Here is a 20,157-nt window from a genome sequence, read left to right as displayed (position 1 = left end):
TTGGTTTAACGGAAGACAAGAAAGAATTAGGATGTTTAAATACAGTCACAATATGGGATAAAATGAAGGTAAGTCAACAAGTTTTATAATTTTTCTAGCATTATATTCTTCTCACTCACCCTTTATCTGGTTGTTGAAGTCGTTGCTTTTCCGATTTGGTAGTGATTTCTTCAGCCCTCGTTACACTTTGCGTCCTACGGTATCTAGTCTTTTTCTCTGAACTATTATTGTTATTTGTTGCACTGCCATTATCTTCTTTGTCGAGAACTTTACGAAATTGTTTGAGATCAATTGGTATTCCATGTTGGTCGAAAAGGTTTTGTGTGGATTTGCGATTTCTTAATTCACTCATATTGTGTTCACTGGCCGATGCGGAGCGTCGTAATTTCCTTATCATCCCCACACGACCATTTTGTTCTTTGGTCGCCATCTTTGTAGCAACAGCTTGAGGAATAGGGGGAGAATTTCTGTAAAATATAGGATACATTTGCTATTTACACACTGGATATGAAGAATTGATACGCTTGTCCGGTATAAAGTAAAAAATGAATCAAAGACGACTTTGCAGACAGTATAATATGAATTAGTTTCCTTTGGTCAATGAAAGTACTAAGCTCATTCGCCACGCTAACTGAAGGATATCGCTTTCTTTTAAACAAGCTTTAATACCAATGAGGCATCCATATTTTCTAACCATTCAGAATACGAAATACCACGTTACAGTCACTCTGGAGGTACCTTCATATTGGGAATATATAATATATATAAATATGAACCTAAAAAATGTCATTCTTTCGGTAGGATAATGTGGCTAAACCTTCAAAATATCGAAAATCGGGAGGTACCTTTCTATAGGGGCTACATAAAAACGAGGACCCATATTGAGAATTCATTGCAGGAATGTTGTATATCCCGAATTTTACCCATTCCTGTAGGATAATGCGGCTAAGACCTTGAAAATACCGAAAATCGGGTGGTACAGTTCTATGGGGGTTCCCTCTGGACCTATACTGACAAATTTCTGTTTGTAGCTCCCAAGAGGACTAAATACCAAAATTCAGCCATTTTGGTTAAGATAATTAGTTGTTCCAGTACTGAAAGAATCTTCTAATTTAAATTAAAAAACTTTATTGAAGTAAACAAGTAAGAAAAGCGTTAAGTTCGGTCGGGCCGAACTTTTTATACCCTCCAATACAAATTTCAGACATTTCGGCGGATTAATGTGGCCACAACCTTCAAAATACCGAAATTCGGAAGGTACCGTTCCATGGGGGCTATATGATGGCGTGGACCTATACCTACAAATTTCTGGGGGAAAATTTTATACGCCTAAAGAAGACTAAATACCAAATTTCAGCCATATCGGTGTGATAATGAGGCTAAAACGTTCAAAATATCGAAAATTGGGAGATATTGTATTATGGGAGCTATATCAACACGTGGACCTATATAAACATTTTATGGTAGACATGTTTCTTAGCCTCTGGAAACACAAAATACAAAGTTACAACCGATTCTTTGGTCAAATGGGTCTAATACATTTAAAATATATTAAAATGACGCGTACTCATGGTATAAGTAAAGAGGTAGATTTAAATGAAAAAAATCTATATAACCCTTGTTTTTCCTGAATTCCTAAAACTTCAAAATTAAGCAACAAGTGGGTTTGTTTACAACACCAATTTTTAGCATTTTATAAAAATCGAGAAAAATGAATGAAGGACCAATGTTTCTCCGCATAATCAAGTTGTGGATATGATTAAATGTTTGTTTCAATGATAACCTGACAAATTATTTCCATACAAATGTTCCAAAAATAATTTTAAAAATCATTGAATTCGATTGTTTTTAAAATTGTTTGACATATTATTCAAACACCACACACATATACACAGTTTGTGTATATTGTTTCGAAGTTTTAGGAATACTTGAATGAAAAAATTTAAATTAACATAAAGCTTTGGCTAACCTTTCTTATTAAACCATGCGCGTACTTTATAAGGGGTCTTATGTGGGGACTATACCAAAACGTGGACCTATATAACCCAACTTTGGTAGGAATGTTTTCTGGCCTCTGAAGACACAAAATACCAAATTACAACCAATTCTGTGGTCAAATGGGTCTAATACATTCAAAATATATTAAAATGACGCGTACTTTATATGGGGCTTTATGTGGGGGCTATACCAAAACGTGGACCTATATAACCCAACTTTGGTAAGAATATTTTTTGGCCTCTGGAGGCACAAAGTACCAAATTACAAACAATTCGGTGATAAAATGGGCCAAATATCTTAAAAATTCCTTAAAACGACGACGCGTCACGCGTCATTTTGTATGGGGGCTATACGAACGCGTGGACCTACATAGCCCGCTTTCAATACCAGAAGTCCTACGTAAATATAACATAATTTCCCAAAATTTCATCAACCTACGTCAATCCGTTCGGACGCTAGAGTGATTTCCACAGACGGACGGACATGGCTATATGGATGTAGAATTGCACGCTGATCAAGAATATATAAACTTTGTGGGGTCTACAATGATTATTTCGAGTAGTTACAAACGTAGTGACAAACTTATTATACCGCCATCCTATGATGGAGGGTATAAAAATAGTAGCTTCTTGCAGGTTCTGGAACAGACCAAATATAGCTGAAACCTTCAAAATACCGAATATCGGTATAGCCAATTTTCAGTACCAAATATCGTAGGAGTAATATAAACTTCTGTAACAAATTATAAAGTTTTGTTTTAAATATTGGGAGCTGTATCTTGATTTCAACAGACGGGATGGACGGATCGAATTTTATGCTGGTCAAAAATATAATTATTTTATAGGGTCTCTGACGAATATTTCGACGTGTACAAACGAAATGACAAATTAATGACAATTATACCCTCTATATCATGATGGAGAGTATAATCCACCCTCAGTAATGTTGTCGACATTTCCTGAATATTTCAGCCATGTAAAACTTCTCTATAAGTGGTGTCTTAGACACGCCGTTGGGACTCGGCAAAAAAATAGGTCCAGTATCATTGAGCTAAAATGAATCGGGTGCACTCATTGATATGGGAGAAGTCTTTTCTATAAGTGGTGTCTTAGACACGCCATTCGGACTCGGCAAAGTAAGTAGGTCCCGCACCATTGAGCTAAAATGAATCGGGGTGCACTCATTGATATGGGAGAAATATCCCTTGTCTCTTCTGGGATGTTTGTGGAACAATTATTTTTATATCATGGTGGAGGGTATAAAAAAGAGATTTGAGAGATATTGAAGATTTTAGGTGTAGAGAAGAGAGAGAGGGAACCATTTGAAATTTTATGTTCCATAATTTTGTTCTCGCTGAAGCCACTTCAGAGCCTTGGCAAGAAAAAGCAGTCTTTTTGGCTCTGTTTGACAGAAGTTTGTCAGAGATTGGATCGACAATGAGGACAGTGTCATAATAAATTCTCGATTGTCTCTCTTTCTTCTTAAACTTCGCATAACCTGCGGTAGGTCAACAGTATCATATCTTTCTCATTTATTTTGACCCGTGATCATTCCTACAGTTAATTTCAGGTCGGACTTCTTCATGAAACGCAGAGATGTAGTTCTTTGCTTGGAGAGCATGGGTCAGATTGCCTTGTATACCATACAGCTATGTTCGTTGTTTGTTCCAACTGCCGCATGAAATGGCTTGGTTGAGTTGTCGACTTCAATATGGTTGAAACCGATCCGTAACGTGCCTTTTCATCCGCTATTTCTTTTCCTTAGATGTTGCAATGATCCGATTCCAAGGTGTTCTTGCAATCCAAAATCGCAGCAGACTACCCACACCGGTCCGACAACCCCAATGATCCCAGACTCAGGGAGCTGACACTGGAAGTTAACAGGTTGGTCAGCGAGCATAAGCGGAACACGTGGTTAAATCATCTGAACAGTTGCAACATTGGAACCGGTATAAGTGAATTGTGGGAAATGGTTAAGTCACTCTCGAATCCTGGAAGGAGGGAAGATAGGACCTCAGTTATGTTCGGCGACGTGACGCTGCTCTCATTGTTTATTTTATGAAATAAACCATGTCTTACTCAAAGTTTTCCAGCATACCAGAGAACCATAAGTAAGAGATCGTTAAAATCCAATGAATGACGCGTGCTTCCAGTCCCCAACTCTTAATAATAGAGACTACAAAGTCAACATGCAGCAAAAACTTGTATTTAACTGCATTTTTGTGCGGGAGGTTTATAAAAGAATGACCCTTAATATTGGAGACCCATATATCGGTATCGACTTCCTTATTTCACCACGATCCAAGAAGAGACATTAAACTGCATTTAAGACTTTAAGTGTTGCATTGTAATCAGGACCACAAGAACTACCTTCGGTATACATTTCGAAACGATTTTCGAACTTAAGGCCTAGTCACATAAGAGAATTTCTGAATTAATTCATGCAACTTAATGAGATGCGGCAACTCTACGTAGAGATGCGGCAACTCTACGCGGCTGAATGTGTGCTGAAACACGATTTTCGTATGCTCTGACTTAAAGGCGGAAGAACATGCAACTTAATGAATTAAGCCAGAAATCCTCTCATGTGACGAGGCCTTTAGCCAACACTGCACTTAGGCGAACATATTTTAACTAATGTTGTGCTGGAGATTCGTCAATACCAATACCAATTCCAATTCCTTTCGATTTTAGTTGGTCACCGTAGGATTTTTTAGAAATTTCCGGTCATTGTGACAGGAAGCATGGATTTGCCCTCGAACAAAATTATATAATTGTAATCACATTTGGTTAAAATTTAAAAAAAAAATTCTCGTACATCCCTTAAACTGCACCTAAGCGAACATTTTGTACCGATATAGACCTTCTTAGAATCTGTAGTGGAATTCTGTAACTCATTTTTTGAATTACCGACAAATATCGAAAAAAACATTGTTCCACAACATCCCATATGGGACAAGGGAGACTTCTCTCATATCAATGAGTGCACCCCGATTCATATTTAGCTCAATAATATGGGACCTACTGTTTATCGCCGAGTCCGAACGGCGTGTCTTAAGACACCACTTTTGGAGAAGTTGTTCAAGGCTGAAATACTCAGGAAATGTCGCCAACATTACTGAGAGGTATTATGCCACCGTTGAAAAATGTTTGATGTTGCCTGGCCGGGGAATCGAACCCCCGACCTTCTGTGTGCAAGGCGGTCGTGCATACCATTGCACCACGGTGGCACCGACAAATATCGGAAGAATTAAAATGGTTATAATTTCGGTAATAAACGAAAATGTTCGGTAAGTTAAGAACCAAAATAAAGTTGTTGTTAAATCCTACCGACAGCAATAATAGGTCTGTCTGGTTACCCTAAAATTTGCAACAACTTGTACTAATTGTTGCTGGAAGTCGTCTGTTAACACAAAAAACCAGCAAAAGAAAGCGATTCGAGAGAGACATTTTGACAGTTCTTTCACTGAGAGTTTGCAAATTCTTGCTGGACAAATTTCTTCTAGCAAGCACTAGCAATTCTTCTTCTTCCTGAAAACAATCAATCATCTGTTTTTACTTTTTTGTTGATTTATGTTCGTGAAAATTACATAGTCTAACTGTATTGTTTTATGGAGAACACATTTTTAAAGTGGAAAAATACTTTTTTGTTTCATTTTCTTTTCTATTTTTAATAAAATTCAACCTTTATTGGCAGACAAATTGTTCTGTTTTGGCAAGCCAGCTGATTGTTTGCTGGGAAGGTGTCTGTTTACTTTTTAGCAAAAGAGAACAAAATCCCCTTACTCTCTGAGAAAGTTCTTGCTGGACAATTCTTGCTGGGAAAGTAACCAGACAGACTTAATGCTGTCAACTTTTATTGATACTTTTCATTCAAATTTTTGCGTTTTAATTTTACCGATTTTGTGGGTAATTCAAAAAGGAGTTACAGAATCCACTACTGCTTTAAAGGTTAGGTCACATTAGGCAAATATTTGCTTAGGCGACCGGCAGTGTGCACCTACTGAGAGCAAATGAGCGTAACTAATGCATTGACATTTATGCTCACTTGCTCTCAGTAAGCGCAACCTGCCGGTCACTGGAGCAAATATTTGCCTAATGTAAACTTACCTTAAGTTTGAAAGAAATATGTATTATGCTTGGTTTACATTTACGAAATCCACTCGATTTCAACTGTCAATTCCTTAGGTTAAACGTCAAATGAAATCCAGATGAGATTTCATTTGACGTTTGAGCTATGGAATTGACAGTTTGAATCGATTTGTAAAGGCAAAATCGGAAGTCAGTTATAAATTTTTCAGTTATTTGGTTCTGGTTCCACTGTGTATACATGGATTCAAAAATTCTGCAACCTGGACTGGCTGCAGGAGACAGGGTTTTGCTGGGCAAGTGAATAAATACAGAGTGTTGTGCGATCCTTACATAAGATTATCTTTAACATTTCTTATTAATAAGAAATAACAACAATAAATTTGCAATCCCACGGCAGCGGGTTCTTTCGTACCGGATTGACCCGGAACCATAGTGTTTCGGCCAACGGCTGCCAACCCAGCATTAAATTTATGCTTCTACGTAGGTTTAAAATGCTGCTACAACAACAATAAATTTGGAGCATATAAAAAATCAGAAGAATTCCCCTCACCCAATATAAAAATTGAACTGATAGTATGCATTTTGTAATATTTTACTATAGCTGTGTCTTTTTACTTTTTCAGTAAGATTTACTCCGTAACTTGTTTTCAAAGAGTAAGAACAATAGTTCTGTACGATAACCCAAAAGTTTGTACAAATTTACACAAACTTTTACAAAATGCTGTTCGATAACAAACTTGTAAAGTAAAAGAGAGCGAATTTGGAGACAATAGGGGTGTAGGATAACCCAATAATTTGTACAAATTCGTACAAATTTTTGCTGAATGCTGTTCGATAACAAAATTATCCAGCAAAAGAGAGCGAATTTGGAGAGTTTTGTGACTGAGAACTTGCAAATTTTTGCTGGGAAAATTTGTCCCGCAAAAATTTGCAAGTCTGATCAGCTGACTTTTAATCACATGTTCAATGTAAACAAATCGAAATGTTAACATTAGGTGTGTACGATAACCCAATAATTTGTAAAAATTCGTACAAATTTTTGCTGAATGCTGTTCGATAACAAAATTATTCAGCAAAAGAGAGCGAGTTTGGAGGGATTTTTGGAGAGTTTTGTGACTGAGAACTTGCAAATTTTTGCTGGGAAAATTTGTCCCGCAAAAATTTGCAAGTCTGATCAGCTGACTTTTAATCACCTGTTCAATGTAAACAACTCGAAATGTTAACATTTTTGCCCAAGAAAATTTCACAATTGCACATTTTTCTAGATTCTAAAGCGTTGTGGATAGGATTAAAGCATTAAATAAGTAAACTGCAATTTTAAAATTTATGTTTTTGTTCCATTTGGTTTAAAATATCAAAAGAAACCAAAACAAATTTCAAACATTTTCGGAAACAGCTGACTTTCTTGCAAGTTTTTGCAAAATGCTGTTCGATAACTTTCTGCAATTTTTCTTGCTTGAGAGAGTAAAATTCACTGAGAGAGGTTGCTGGAACTGACTGAGTAATTATTGCTGGGAAAGTTATCGTACACACCTAATATATCTCACTATAGTGAGAGAATTTTGGAGAGCTTTGGAGAGTTTTGTTTACAAGTTTATGCAAGGAAATTTTTTCTTGTAAGAACTTGCAAGTTTGATCAGCTGATTTAAATTCGACTGTTTTGTGGCGGACTTCTTGGCAAAAACATAAACAAACGTTTGGTTATTAAAATAAATTGAAATAAAAAGGGAAAAATTATTAAATAAATGATGGAAAACGATAATGTAAATAAAATAACTTATTTTGTAGTTTGTGGCGACTAATTTTTTATTTTATTATTTATTTAATCTTTTCCGCCAACTTCTTCAAATCACCTGACTTCTTGCAAGTTTTTGCAAATTGCTGTTCGATAACAATCTGCAAATTTTTAGCTTCGAGAGAGTAAAAATGGTGGAGAGACGTTACTGAGAACTTGCTGAGTACTTGCAAGTACTTTTCACTTGCAAAGTTATCGTACAGACCTAATTATACGAAAAAAGAGAGAAAAGTAAAAAGACAGCATTTAGTAAAATTTAGCAAGATAATAATCGAAACAAAAATATTGGCGTCAATGTATAAAAGAAAAACTAAATCTAAAGCAGTAAAAAACTTCTTCAATTTTAAGTAAAATAAATAAAGAAATAGATTAATAGATTAATAAAATAATCAATAAATATAGTTAAATCGCATTATATGCATCATTTTTCCACAAATATCACATGAACATTGAACATGTGACCATTAACAGGTGATTGAAAATCAGCTGATCGATCTTGCTAAATGTTGCTGGGAAAAATTCTCCTAGCAACCTTTAGCAAGTTCTCAGCAAACAACTGTCAAAATTGTTCTCTCATTTCGGTCTCATTTGTGTAAAAAGACAGCATTTAGTAATATTTCATAATAATATCAACATGTTCACGTGATTGTGTAAACTACGACGACTTTACGACATGGAGGATCTTTTAATCGATTAATTGATAAAGCTGTAAATGTTGAACTATAAACTATTTAATTGATAAAGCTGTAAATGTTGAACTGTAAACTATAATCTCAAACTATAAATAGTAATTAAATTACACAGATAGTAATAACAGTGTTGCTGAATATAAAGACCAAGGTCTGTATATTAATAGAAGGTAGATGCATAAATTACAAAAAAACACATTGTTATAAAAGAAAATAAATGCCCCGTTCCTGCAAGTATCTACTATTTTTTGCACTTTTTGACAAATTTATAAAGGACAAGATTTTCAACATTTCAGAGCAAGTTCAGGAACATAGCAAAAACGTCAATGAAAATATTGAATAATAGGGCCGTTTAATACAATATTTTTGGGAATACAATAAAGACATTTGAAAATCCTACAAACAGAATCTGATGTGCGATTCTCTAACACATTTTTTGAGTTACCGACAAATGTCGGTAAAATTAAAATTCTTATAATTTCCGTAATTAACGATATTTTTCGGTAAGTTAGCGACGAATAAAAAATAAAGTTCTACACATGGCGGAATAAAAAGGCGTAACGCCAAAAACAGCTGATCATCATATTAGTTGTCAAAATGCATTATTGTGTATAAAATCTCATACAAAATGTAAACAAGCCATTCACACCAATGCATTATTGTGACCAAATTTGACGTTTGGTACGTTTGGTATGATTTGATGTAACACCAGGAGTGTTCGTTTACTCAACAATTTGTACAAATTTGTACAAGTTCAGTTACTTCTTGTAATCGGCTAAGGTCTTTTGCATTGTACTGTAGAGTACACGAACAACATCCAGTAACAATTTGTACAAATTTTGAGTAAACGAACACCCCTATTTTTATTCCACCATGGTTCTACCGATAGCAACAGTGTTGTCAACTTTTATTTGAACTTTTCATTCATAATTTTGCGTGTTAATTCTACTGATTTTTTTTTTGTAACTCAAAAAATAAGTTAGGGAATCGCACTACGGATGTGGATCAAAATGTTGTGAAGCATCCTGAACTGTTTTGTAGGTTCTTTTTAGTACAGGATTACAGGGTGTCACCGTAAGCATTGTATAGAATTACGTTTTGAATTTGTAAATTTCATGAGTAGATCCTATTAAATTCTAAATATTTAAGTTACAAGTAAGGGGAAAAAGACGGCTGCGACTACCTTCTTGAATATGTCTTAATAAAATGCCTGTTTCAGAAGCTGCAAGAATCTACAAAATTTTACTAAAATAAAAATTTTTCCTTTATGTTATCGAAACAATTTTAAAAATGTGTAGATTCTTGCAGTTCTAGAACAGACCAAAAGACAATGTATATTTAATAAATACATAAATTAAGAGAAAATTCGTGGAAAATTCAAAATTTTTATTTTGAGGCTACTCACAAAATCGATTAAAGAAGACAAATTTTTTAAACATCTGAGAAAAACAATTTTGGTCAAGAAATATGACATGCATTTGGAACGAAAATCTACACTTTTTGTCCAATTTGAAAAACCCTTGCTCTGTTCCAGAACCTGCAAGAAGCTACATTTTTCACTACGATAAATGTTTTTCCTTTATGTTATCGAAAAAAATAGTGAAAATTTGTAGATTCTTGCAGTACCAGAACAGACCACCTATTATTTCCAATTATCGTTGGATCTCTGTGCAATTATTTGATTTAAAACGTGTCACCAATTTTCTTCAAAATCCGTACAGTACAGATATCACTTACTTACGTAGGTGGCCTGATTCAGAACATTTGACCCATAAGATGTTTGTAACCGCTCATTTTTTTATTTGTTTTATATTCCCAGTTACTTTATATCCCCAATATAATCATTTTCCTTCTTTTCACATGTCTTTCTGAGCAATATCTTTATACATTCTCATGACATGAGCAAGCCAACGTAATTCTGATATTTTTAGCATTGCCAATTTCGGTATAAAGATTGCAAAGCTCATGATTCATATGACACCGATATTCACCGTCACTATTCTTTTTCCTAGAATTTTTCTCTCAATACACACCGTTCATAAACCCTCTGTGGGCCAACGTTGCCTGTGGGCAATTGTGTATGCGTATTTCCCATACCATTTCAAATATTTATGTATATATACTAAGTGGGTGTCGTTAGGTTGATTTCAGAAGAATAAAAAAATGGAAAGTACTTTTAAATAATAACTAGAAGTTATGCTTGTTTAAGTATAAGTAGTCGAGTAAAAATGAAATATGAAATATGGATATGAAATATTTTAGTGATTTTATAAAATGCCGTTAAATGTCAAATGAAATGAATAATTGCATCCAAAATTTTTTAAAAATCTTGCTGAAATGTTTATCTACTAAAATAAAAAAAAAACGAGAATACAATTTACATTTCCAATAAGTATGTCGTTATAATTTATTGAAATTTGAAAGTTGCCTGTGGGCAACATTGGACCATTGTGGTCATGGCACAATAATACAGGTACAGCGGCAAAAACAGCTGATCTTCATACCAGTTGTCAAAATGCGTTATTGTGAATAAAATCACATACAAAATGTAAACAAGCAATTCACAGTAATGCATTATTGTGATCAAATTTGACGTTTGACATGATTTGATGTAACACCTTCTTATTCCACCATGGTGGAAGATGAAAATGCTGGTTAGGGTACAGGAAGTACAGAGGGTCATTGGGACATTCCGGCTTGTGAGAAATGTTGTATTTATATTATTATTCGAAGATTGGACTTGAATTAAAAGCAGATTGACACATTTTTTGGTAGAATATACATATTACATATTAGGGATTTTAAAGATATCAAGCGGATATCTGTTCAAATATCGATGGTGACAATTTTATGTATTGGATGAAGGATAATATTATCAGGTTTGAGTCTGCATACAAAATAGAAAATATTTTTCAAACGCTTCTACTTTGAACAATGCAATATCCTCTAGAGTTAAACAAACTCATCAGTTTGTGCTTTCCCACATCAAGAATAATAAAAACAAGTAAGAAAAGCGTTAAGTTCGGCCAGGCCGAACTTGTTATACCCTCCACCACGAGTTGAATTGAAGTAAAATAGAACAATTAAGGCCTGCTTACATAAGCTGCCTTGCCTGCTTACTTCTGATAAAAGAATAAAAATGAAAAGGGCAATCCAGTTCGAATTTTGCTCGGCCTTCTTTATTCTTTTATTTTTATTATGTTAGAAATTAAGCAGGAAAGCAAGGCAACCAGGCGAAGCAGCTTATTTACCCAGGTCTTTAGTTTCCTAAATACCAAATTTCAACAAGTAAGAAAGTATCAGTAAGTTGTGCTGACGGAAATATACCCTCAGCCTATGACCAAAAGAATAACCAAACACAATAATTATGCAATATAAAAAATATATTAATTTTGTATCACGAGTTTGCTTCAAAGTACGTGGAATCTGTAGGTATAATAATGTGGGGTTATACCAAATCATTGACATTTACAAACAATTTTGGTGGACAAACTTCTTTTTTAGAGAGAACACGAAATATTAAATTACGTTAAACTAAGTTTAGAAGAAATTTTTGAAAATGTTGAGAGTTATCCTGCACACTATCCATTTTAATATACGCATGCAGGTTTTTGGGGCTGTTGGGTCATTATGTCAGGAAGTATGGACTTACTCAAGAAAAAAATTGTACATTTGTAATGGCGACCGTGAAAACAACCTTCTGAAAAAATTCAAATAGATCCGGTACGATGAGCAAAGTACCGTTCCATAGGGGTTATATCAAAACGTCGATCTATACCTACACATTTGTGGCGGAAAGTTTTTAGACTAAAAGAAGACTAAATACCAATATTTCGCTATTTCGGAAAGATAACGTCGGTAAAACCAGTAAAATACTGAAAATCAAGAGGTACGCTTTTATGGGGGGTAAAGGAAGACGTGGGCATATACTGATAATTCTTTTCTGGAATACTTTCAGCCCAATCATAAATATTCTTGCGGAATATCACTCTCGCGGAATAGATTTTTCTCGAGAGAACATTCCTCCTATCATGAATAATGTGAGAAAAATAATCATTGAATTTGGCAGCACTAAAGGGTCTTTTTCAGAACTTGTGTGCCCTAATTGTTGTGAAAACAAAGAGAAAATGTTAAGTGTTTGTGTTTTTAGACAAATTCAACAAATTTAATCGAATAAATTACACTTTTAGGAACAACTCTAGTTTAGTAAGAACTCCCCGATTTTTTTTGAAATTTTTTTTCAGAGGTAGATATTGTTGCGCTGATCACGGAAATGTATAATTTTCTTGGGGGACGGACCCGGTTACCCGGTTATTGGACCCGAAAGTCCGGGTACAAAACCCGGGTTAGACCCGGCTCTACTGGACCGATTGTTGCAAAATCATTGGAAAGCTTATGGAAATACCTATCATATGATGGGATTATTTTCAGGTGGTCAGGTGATATAACCCAAAAACTGATTTTTGGACCTGGATTTTTCCATAAAACACTCAAAAAGTCGAAAATGGGTCCATTATGGGCGCCCGCTTAATGTATATCAGATTATAGCTCGCACTTTAACCTTTCCAAAATGGTGCTATATGTTGTAATACCTTCTCTGGATCCAGAGAATGGCCCTTAGAATCTTCAGAACTCGGTTCTGTAGGGCTCATTTCTTTACATTATAGATGTCTATGGGAAATTTTAAATTTCTAAATTTAACAAAATTTTCTTTTAAATTATAATTTTTCTTTAGGTAGCCGGTCTTCGGCCGGGGATTTAAGACTTTCTCCTATGGACAGACGCAAATCTCGGGAACGGGAACAAAATTTTCTTTTAAATTATAAATTTTTCTTAAAATAGCCGGCCTTCGGCCGGGGATTTAATGATTTCTCCTATGGACAGGTGCAAATCTAGGGAACGGGAACACATTTTTCTTTTAAATTATAAACATAGCCGGCCTTCGGCCGGGGATTTAAGACTTTCTCCTATGGACACAGGTGCAAATCTCGAGAACGGTAACAAAATGTTGTTTTTTTTTTAATTATAATTTTTTCTATAAATAGCCACTTGGAGAAACCGGGTTTTCGATTCTAAGAGCCATATCTCTGGATCCAATGAAGGTATTACAAAATATTGCGCCATTTTGGCGCCATTAAAGTGCGAGCTATAATCTGACATACATTAAGCGGCGCCCATAATGGGCCCATTTTCGACTTTTTGAGGGTTTTATGGAAAAATCCGGGTCCAAAAATCAGTTTTTAGTTTATATCACCTGACCACCTCAAAATAATCCCATCATATGATCACTTGTTGGATAGGTATTTCCATAAGCTTTTGCAGCAATCGGTTCAGTAGAGCCGGGTCTAACCCGGGTTTTGTACCCCGACTTTCGGGACCAATAACCTGGTAACCGGGTCCGTCCCCCAAGAAAATTATACATTTCCGTGATCAGCGCAAAAATATCTACCTCTGGAAAAAATTTCAGAAAAATCGGAGAGTTTTTACTAAACTAGAGTTAAGCCCACTTTTATATATCAAAGACATTCAGAAGATGTTATTAATTATGAAAAACATCAGATGTGATTTGAAATTTCTAGGAAGACAGTGCAATTGACTCCATTGTGCTGTGGAACTGCCACTATCATAAATGTGTTAGAAACGAGTGTTTTTAATTAAATAATGGCAAAAATCGAAAAATACGAATTCTGAAATAAAAATAATTGAAAATAGGCTTTTATCCAGTATTCTTTCAATAATTGTTGTGCAACAATTTTGTATGTCCAAAATTCTCTCATCCCATCGTTGATCGGTACAAAAAGTGGAGAGTGACTGAGTTTGCAAAGTGATGTTATTTTGTAAAATTTGTTCAATTTTTAATAAATTTCCAACCACAAGTAAATGATTTTAGTATAAAATCCCAACAAAACTGTTTATTTTGAATGTTTTGTACAAAGTTTGTGGGAAATACTAAAGGGGTAAATACATAAGCTGCCTTGCCTGCTTACCTTGCTTGCTTCTGATAAAAGAATAAAAAAGAAAAGGGCAAACCAGTTCTAAATTTGCTCGGCCTTCTTTATTCTTTTATTTTTATTATGTCAAAAATGAAGCAGGAAAGCAAGGCAATCAGGCAGAGCAGCTTATGTACGCAGACCTTAAGATTTTTTGTAAACTCCCTTCAGTTTTGCAAGGGAGATTTAGGAAAACACATGTTTGTTTGAGAGCGTTTATGATACCTACTTTTTCTCCATCGGAATTTTTTCCGTGCGGATATTTTGTGATAGCAAGAAGGGAAAAGAGAGAAATTCCGCACGGAGTTTTCATTTATGATAGGGCTGTAAGTAAAAAAATGTAGCCGCTTCGGTGTGATAATGAGGCTAAAACCTTCACAATACCGAAAATCGGATAGTACCGTTCTATAGGTATGAAGACCAAATACCAAATTTCAGCCACTTCGGTGGAATATTGAGGCCATAACCTTCAAAATACCGGAAATATGGAGGTACCGTTCTATGGACCTATACCGACAGATTTCATATGGAACGTTTAATACCCCAAATGAAGACCAAATACTAAAATTTGAGCTTCTTCGGTTCGATATTGAAGCCACAACCTTCAAAATTCCGGGAATTGGAAGGTACCGTTCTATGGGGGATATAATAAGGCGTGGACCCGTACCGGCAAGTTTCGGGGGGAAAGTTTTATACCACCAACGAAGACTTAATACCATATTTTAGCTATTTCTGAGGAATATTCAGTCCACTACCTTCAAAACATCAAACATCGGGACGTACATTCTATGGGGGCTATATGAAGGCATGGACCTATTGCTTAAACGTCAAATGAAATCCAATGGATTTCGGATGAGTTTTCATTTGACGTATGTATACGCAAAGGGATTGGCAGTTGAAATCGAGTGGATTTTGTAAACCAAACATAAGACAAAAATTGTAGCTCAGACAATAATTAAGAACTCTCTTAACCATCGCAAAAGCATTGGAATGCTCCTTCAGGCAGTTTTGAGTGTGGTAATTATCAATATTTTCACGAAAAAGTTGAGCTTTTACGAGCCCAAAACTGGTTGAAGGAGTTTTCTTAGGCAGAAAACATTTCCTTGACAAATTATGTTTAAAAGCTCAAACATCTTTAATGACAGTGGTTGTGTAGGGTATAACGTAGCTGTCTCCCCCACCCAACTATATGATTTTCTTTCTTATTTTAGTTGTTTATTTGATCATCGTACCCTCAATCTAGAATCTTTTTGCGCGCATAAAACAATTATTTAATAAAAGTGTGATTTTATTTATAACAATTTCTCCCCTCTCACAATCACATTTGTCAACAAGCAACACGTTTTTCTTCATACAATAAAGTCATGTTTGAGTTGCACTGATTCCATTGAAAATTGTCTTTGGGTAATTAGTTCAAGTTGAACTTGATCAGTATTATAGAATGATTACAGATAAATATAAACGATATACTGTGGCTTAAAATGTTTGAAAAAAAAGAAAAGACCAACTTAAATACCTAGTTGTATCCGGTGTTGGTTCATAAGATATTTTATTATTTATCGTAAATGTGTATGTATGTACAGTGACACAGAAAAGTATACATACACCCTACAAAAATGCAGTTTAGGCTAAATTGTTGGGATTTTTATAGCAACAACTGCACTATGTGGTTCATTGGGGACCAAATAACATTAATTGCTCAAATCCATTTCGGTATAATACGTTTATTTATTGCAATTAAAGAAATTCAATTTTCACAACACAGAAAAGTATACATACACCTTAAGGCTTTTTGCATTTTAAACCAAAAACTCAAAGCAAACACATAGGGATATGTTCAATTGTTTTGCATTAAGTGCATTTAATGCATTTTTCATCAAATAGACAATTTTATAGGTAGTCTACATGGGCAGGGTAAGCCATTTTCCGGCTCAGGCCCGCCTGAAATCGATTTTCTATGTTTTAAGGCTACTGACTATAGATCTTCATGGAAAGTTTCCATTTAAAGGACTCATATCGTTTATTTTCGGCATATACTTACCGGCTGAAGTGATAAATCGTGTTAATTTATAGTTTGTAGAAAAGTTTTTCCTCAAACAAAGACCGCTATATAGTAGGAGGCCCCACCTTCCTGCTAAGTCCGTCCATTTCCAATGACAAGGCAAACAATAAATGCCTTTGGAATGTCGGAATTACTATGTCGGACCAATCTACCTTTGAAACCAAACAAATACCCCACCCTATATTACCCCACAACGATCGGAATCAAGTCAATACTTGTAATACTTAATACACGTAGTATTTAGTACGTATTAAATGTATTACCAGTATTGGCTAGATTTTGTTAGTTGTGGAGGTAATATAGGGTGGGGTATTTGTTTGGTTTCAAAGGTAGATTGGTCCGACATAGTAATTCCGACATTCCAAAGGCATTTATTGTTTGCCTTGTCATTGGAAATGGACGGACTTAGCAGGAAGGTGGGGCCTCCTATTATATAGCGGTCTTTGTTTGAGGAAAAACTTTTCTTCAAACTATAAATTAAAACGATTTATCACTTCAGCCGGAAAGTATAAGCCGAAAATAAACGATATGAGTCCTTTAAATGGAAACTTTCCATGAAGATCTATAGCCAGTAGCCTTGAAACATAGAAAATCGATTTCAGGCGGGCCTGAGCCGGAAAATGGCATACCCTGCCATGTAGACTACCCATAAAATTGTCTATTTGATGAAAAATGCATTAAATGCACTTAATGCAAAACAATTGAACATATCCCGATGTGTTTGCTTTGAGTTTTTTGGTCTAAAATGCAAAAAGCCTTAAGGTGTATGTATACTTTTCTGTGTTGTGAAAATTGAATTTCTTTAATTGCAATAAATAAACGTATTATACCGAAATGGATTTGAGCAATTAATGTTATTTGGTCCCCAATGAGCCACATAGTGCAGTTGTTTCTATAAAAATCCCAACAATTTAGCCTAAACTGCATTTTTGTAGGGTGTATGTATACTTTTCTGTGTCACTGTATGTATCTAAATGCTATGGTAATATAACGTCACATTAAACTTTTAAATATGCTCTTCTCCAGCTGTAATTCCTTCTTTTTCTGACATGATAAAATGTCATTTATAACACGAGTATTTTCGTATAAGAAAAATATTTTTCAAATGAAACATGTTTCATGCGAGTATTTTTAACACCCGTGTAAATATATTATTTTAATTAAATCTCTTTTGGTAATTAAAATAAATTGTTGAAGAAATTGTTCGCATGTTTCCCCTTTTACATAAACCATTCATTCTTGTGCCAAATATGGCCAAAACAACGTCAACGACCGAAACTGGTGTGGTCTTTTGAATTCAGTATGCAGTGTAAATGTGTCGGTGTTTTGGCATTGGCCTTCTGTTAAAATGAAAGGTATGAACGTACAATATGCAACTACCAAAAATGTATTAATTTTTTTTGTTAAACTGTCAATTCCCGATAAATGTAATAGTGATTAATTTTAATTTTAAATATTAATTACCGTTATCTTCATAATTAATCAAGATTTTTAGATAGATCTGGAAGTCAAAATCATATGTATGTCAAATCACATTAAAGGTTTGTCATACTATTATGGAGCTTTTTAATTCTCTAATAAAAAATTCAGATAATTTTAAGGAATAAGAATATGTTTCGTTTGTATTAAGTCAATTTGCATTTAATCGAAATCAACTGTAAATGTATATAAATCAGGACAGAAATAATCATTTTCTTTTAATTTCCATATGCATGTCCGTCAGAATGATTTTCTCTTTTACTTGCCATTGTTATTTTACATAAGGTACTTGTTATCAGAAGGAAAGAAAAAATATTTCCATTTACTTTGTTCTTCCACTAAATGTTTCCATTATATAATGGCTATGACTCACAAGAAAAAAGATGAGATGTGGAATTGGAATTTAGTTTCGAAATCTACTTATGTATATGAGCATTTTTTGTTATTGTATTACAGTAGGACGTATCATAGCTACAAGGTGGCGCAAAAGTAATCTTCCGAAGTTTTTTGGCTGTAATTTAAAGAAAAAAATGAACAACTTTGATTTTTCTTGTAGATTATTTTTATTTGGTCTTTTAATTTTTTTACATCATGTCGAGAATATGATATCAGATAAATGGCCGCCGCCACAGTTTATTGTCATTTGAGCCCTTTTTATGGCATTTTACATCACTTTGGCCAAAACTTCCGGCGATAGGTCCTAACATTCTTGGCGGATATTGTCTTTAAGAGCTGAAAGAGTCTGAGGCTTGTTGACATAAACCCGCGACTAGGAGGGTTGGCGTTTTTTGTTTGGGATGACGACTTCTATTTTGTTTTTCAAAATAGTCAAGCTTAATCCCATAGTCAAACTTCAAAAAGCCCCACAAAAAGAAGTCTGGAGCGCCTCATCACTCATGATTATTTTTGATGAAAAATCATCTTCATCTTGGTGGTGATTAAGGATGGATTGATCGTATGTTAGACGCGATTGGCGGTCAGCGTTTAACAGCTGATGCAGCGTCTGGACTTTGTACGGAAACATCTTCAAATATCGTACCAAAATTCGCTGTAAAGACCGTCAACTGATACCCATTTGCGTGGCACGTCGTCTGGTCTATGTCGAAGGCGCTTCCGTGACATCCTCGGCTACAGCAGCAATATTCTCTGCAGAACGGATACTCCGGGGTCTGCCATGCTTGGCAGCATCTCGTGTTGTGCCAGTCTCTTCGAAGCGAGCGGCTAAACGTCTGCGACGAAATTCACGTTGTGCCAAAGTCACCGACCGATTATTGGTCAAATAAATAGTCACCAATATTACGCGTTCTGGAGCAGTGTAGCGTAACATTGTTTATCAACGTGTATTTCGCATGTGTTTGCTACACAAATGTCAAAACAGAACTGACATTAGGGGCCAATCGCAAAAATTATAGCATTTTCTGATAGCAGGATTACTTTTGCGCCACCTTGTACATACACACATGCTACAGGTGCTAGAATTCACGGGCTAATATAGTCGTTAAGCTAATATTGAGGTAGGTTCTCGACAAAAACTTTGGTATTTTTTATTTTCTAACTCAAACCAAACAAATGTGAAAAGGTCTATCCTAAATAGGTAAATGGACGAACATAAACCGATAATTGGCATTTATTAAGAGGGATATTTTTGAACAGCCTGTCTTAAAAATATATCTTCCACAATAAAACATAGATTCCACGACGTTAATTAGCAGCCATAAGGCTGTCACCAGGTCAACTCATAGGAAACGAACGACTGGAGAATCAGTTGACGAATCTGATCGCTACAGCCGAACTTCGGGCATCTGTCATTAAAACATACTGCCGCAGTATACTTCATTCAAGTTAACCGATTGCTTCATAAAAGAATGCCTCGACCTGGTTATTTGTTGTACCAGGGGGGCCTACCCATGGTACATTAATTTGGGAGGTATGTGAGGTTCGAACAAATTGTGGAAAACAAGGCCTGGGTGTTTTTGCTTATTTTGTCAGAATTACTATAACTGTATATGCAACAGGTTGTACTGTTTATTTGATATTTTGAATCATTAACTAA

At 35.0% G+C, this 20,157-nt stretch overlaps 1 protein-coding gene across 1 annotated transcript in view; it reads right to left on the bottom strand.

The window, feature by feature from the left end:
- mdy (diacylglycerol O-acyltransferase) overlaps positions 1-20,157 on the bottom strand; it is an 85,899-nt gene that overhangs the window by 27,138 nt on the left and 38,604 nt on the right. The window contains exon 2 of the mRNA XM_073969672.1: positions 120-467. Coding sequence (XP_073825773.1) covers positions 120-430 — 311 coding nt within the window. The 5' untranslated portion in view covers positions 431-467. The remainder of the gene's footprint in view (positions 1-119; positions 468-20,157) is intronic.

The sequence above is a fragment of the Musca autumnalis genome, unplaced genomic scaffold (genome assembly GCF_047663935.1).
Source record: "Musca autumnalis isolate F117 unplaced genomic scaffold, ASM4766393v1 scaffold_2, whole genome shotgun sequence".
Taxonomy (NCBI): Eukaryota; Metazoa; Arthropoda; class Insecta; order Diptera; family Muscidae; genus Musca; species Musca autumnalis.
The sequence above is the reverse complement of the archived record's forward strand: the minus strand, read 5'-3'. Positions and strand labels throughout refer to the sequence as shown.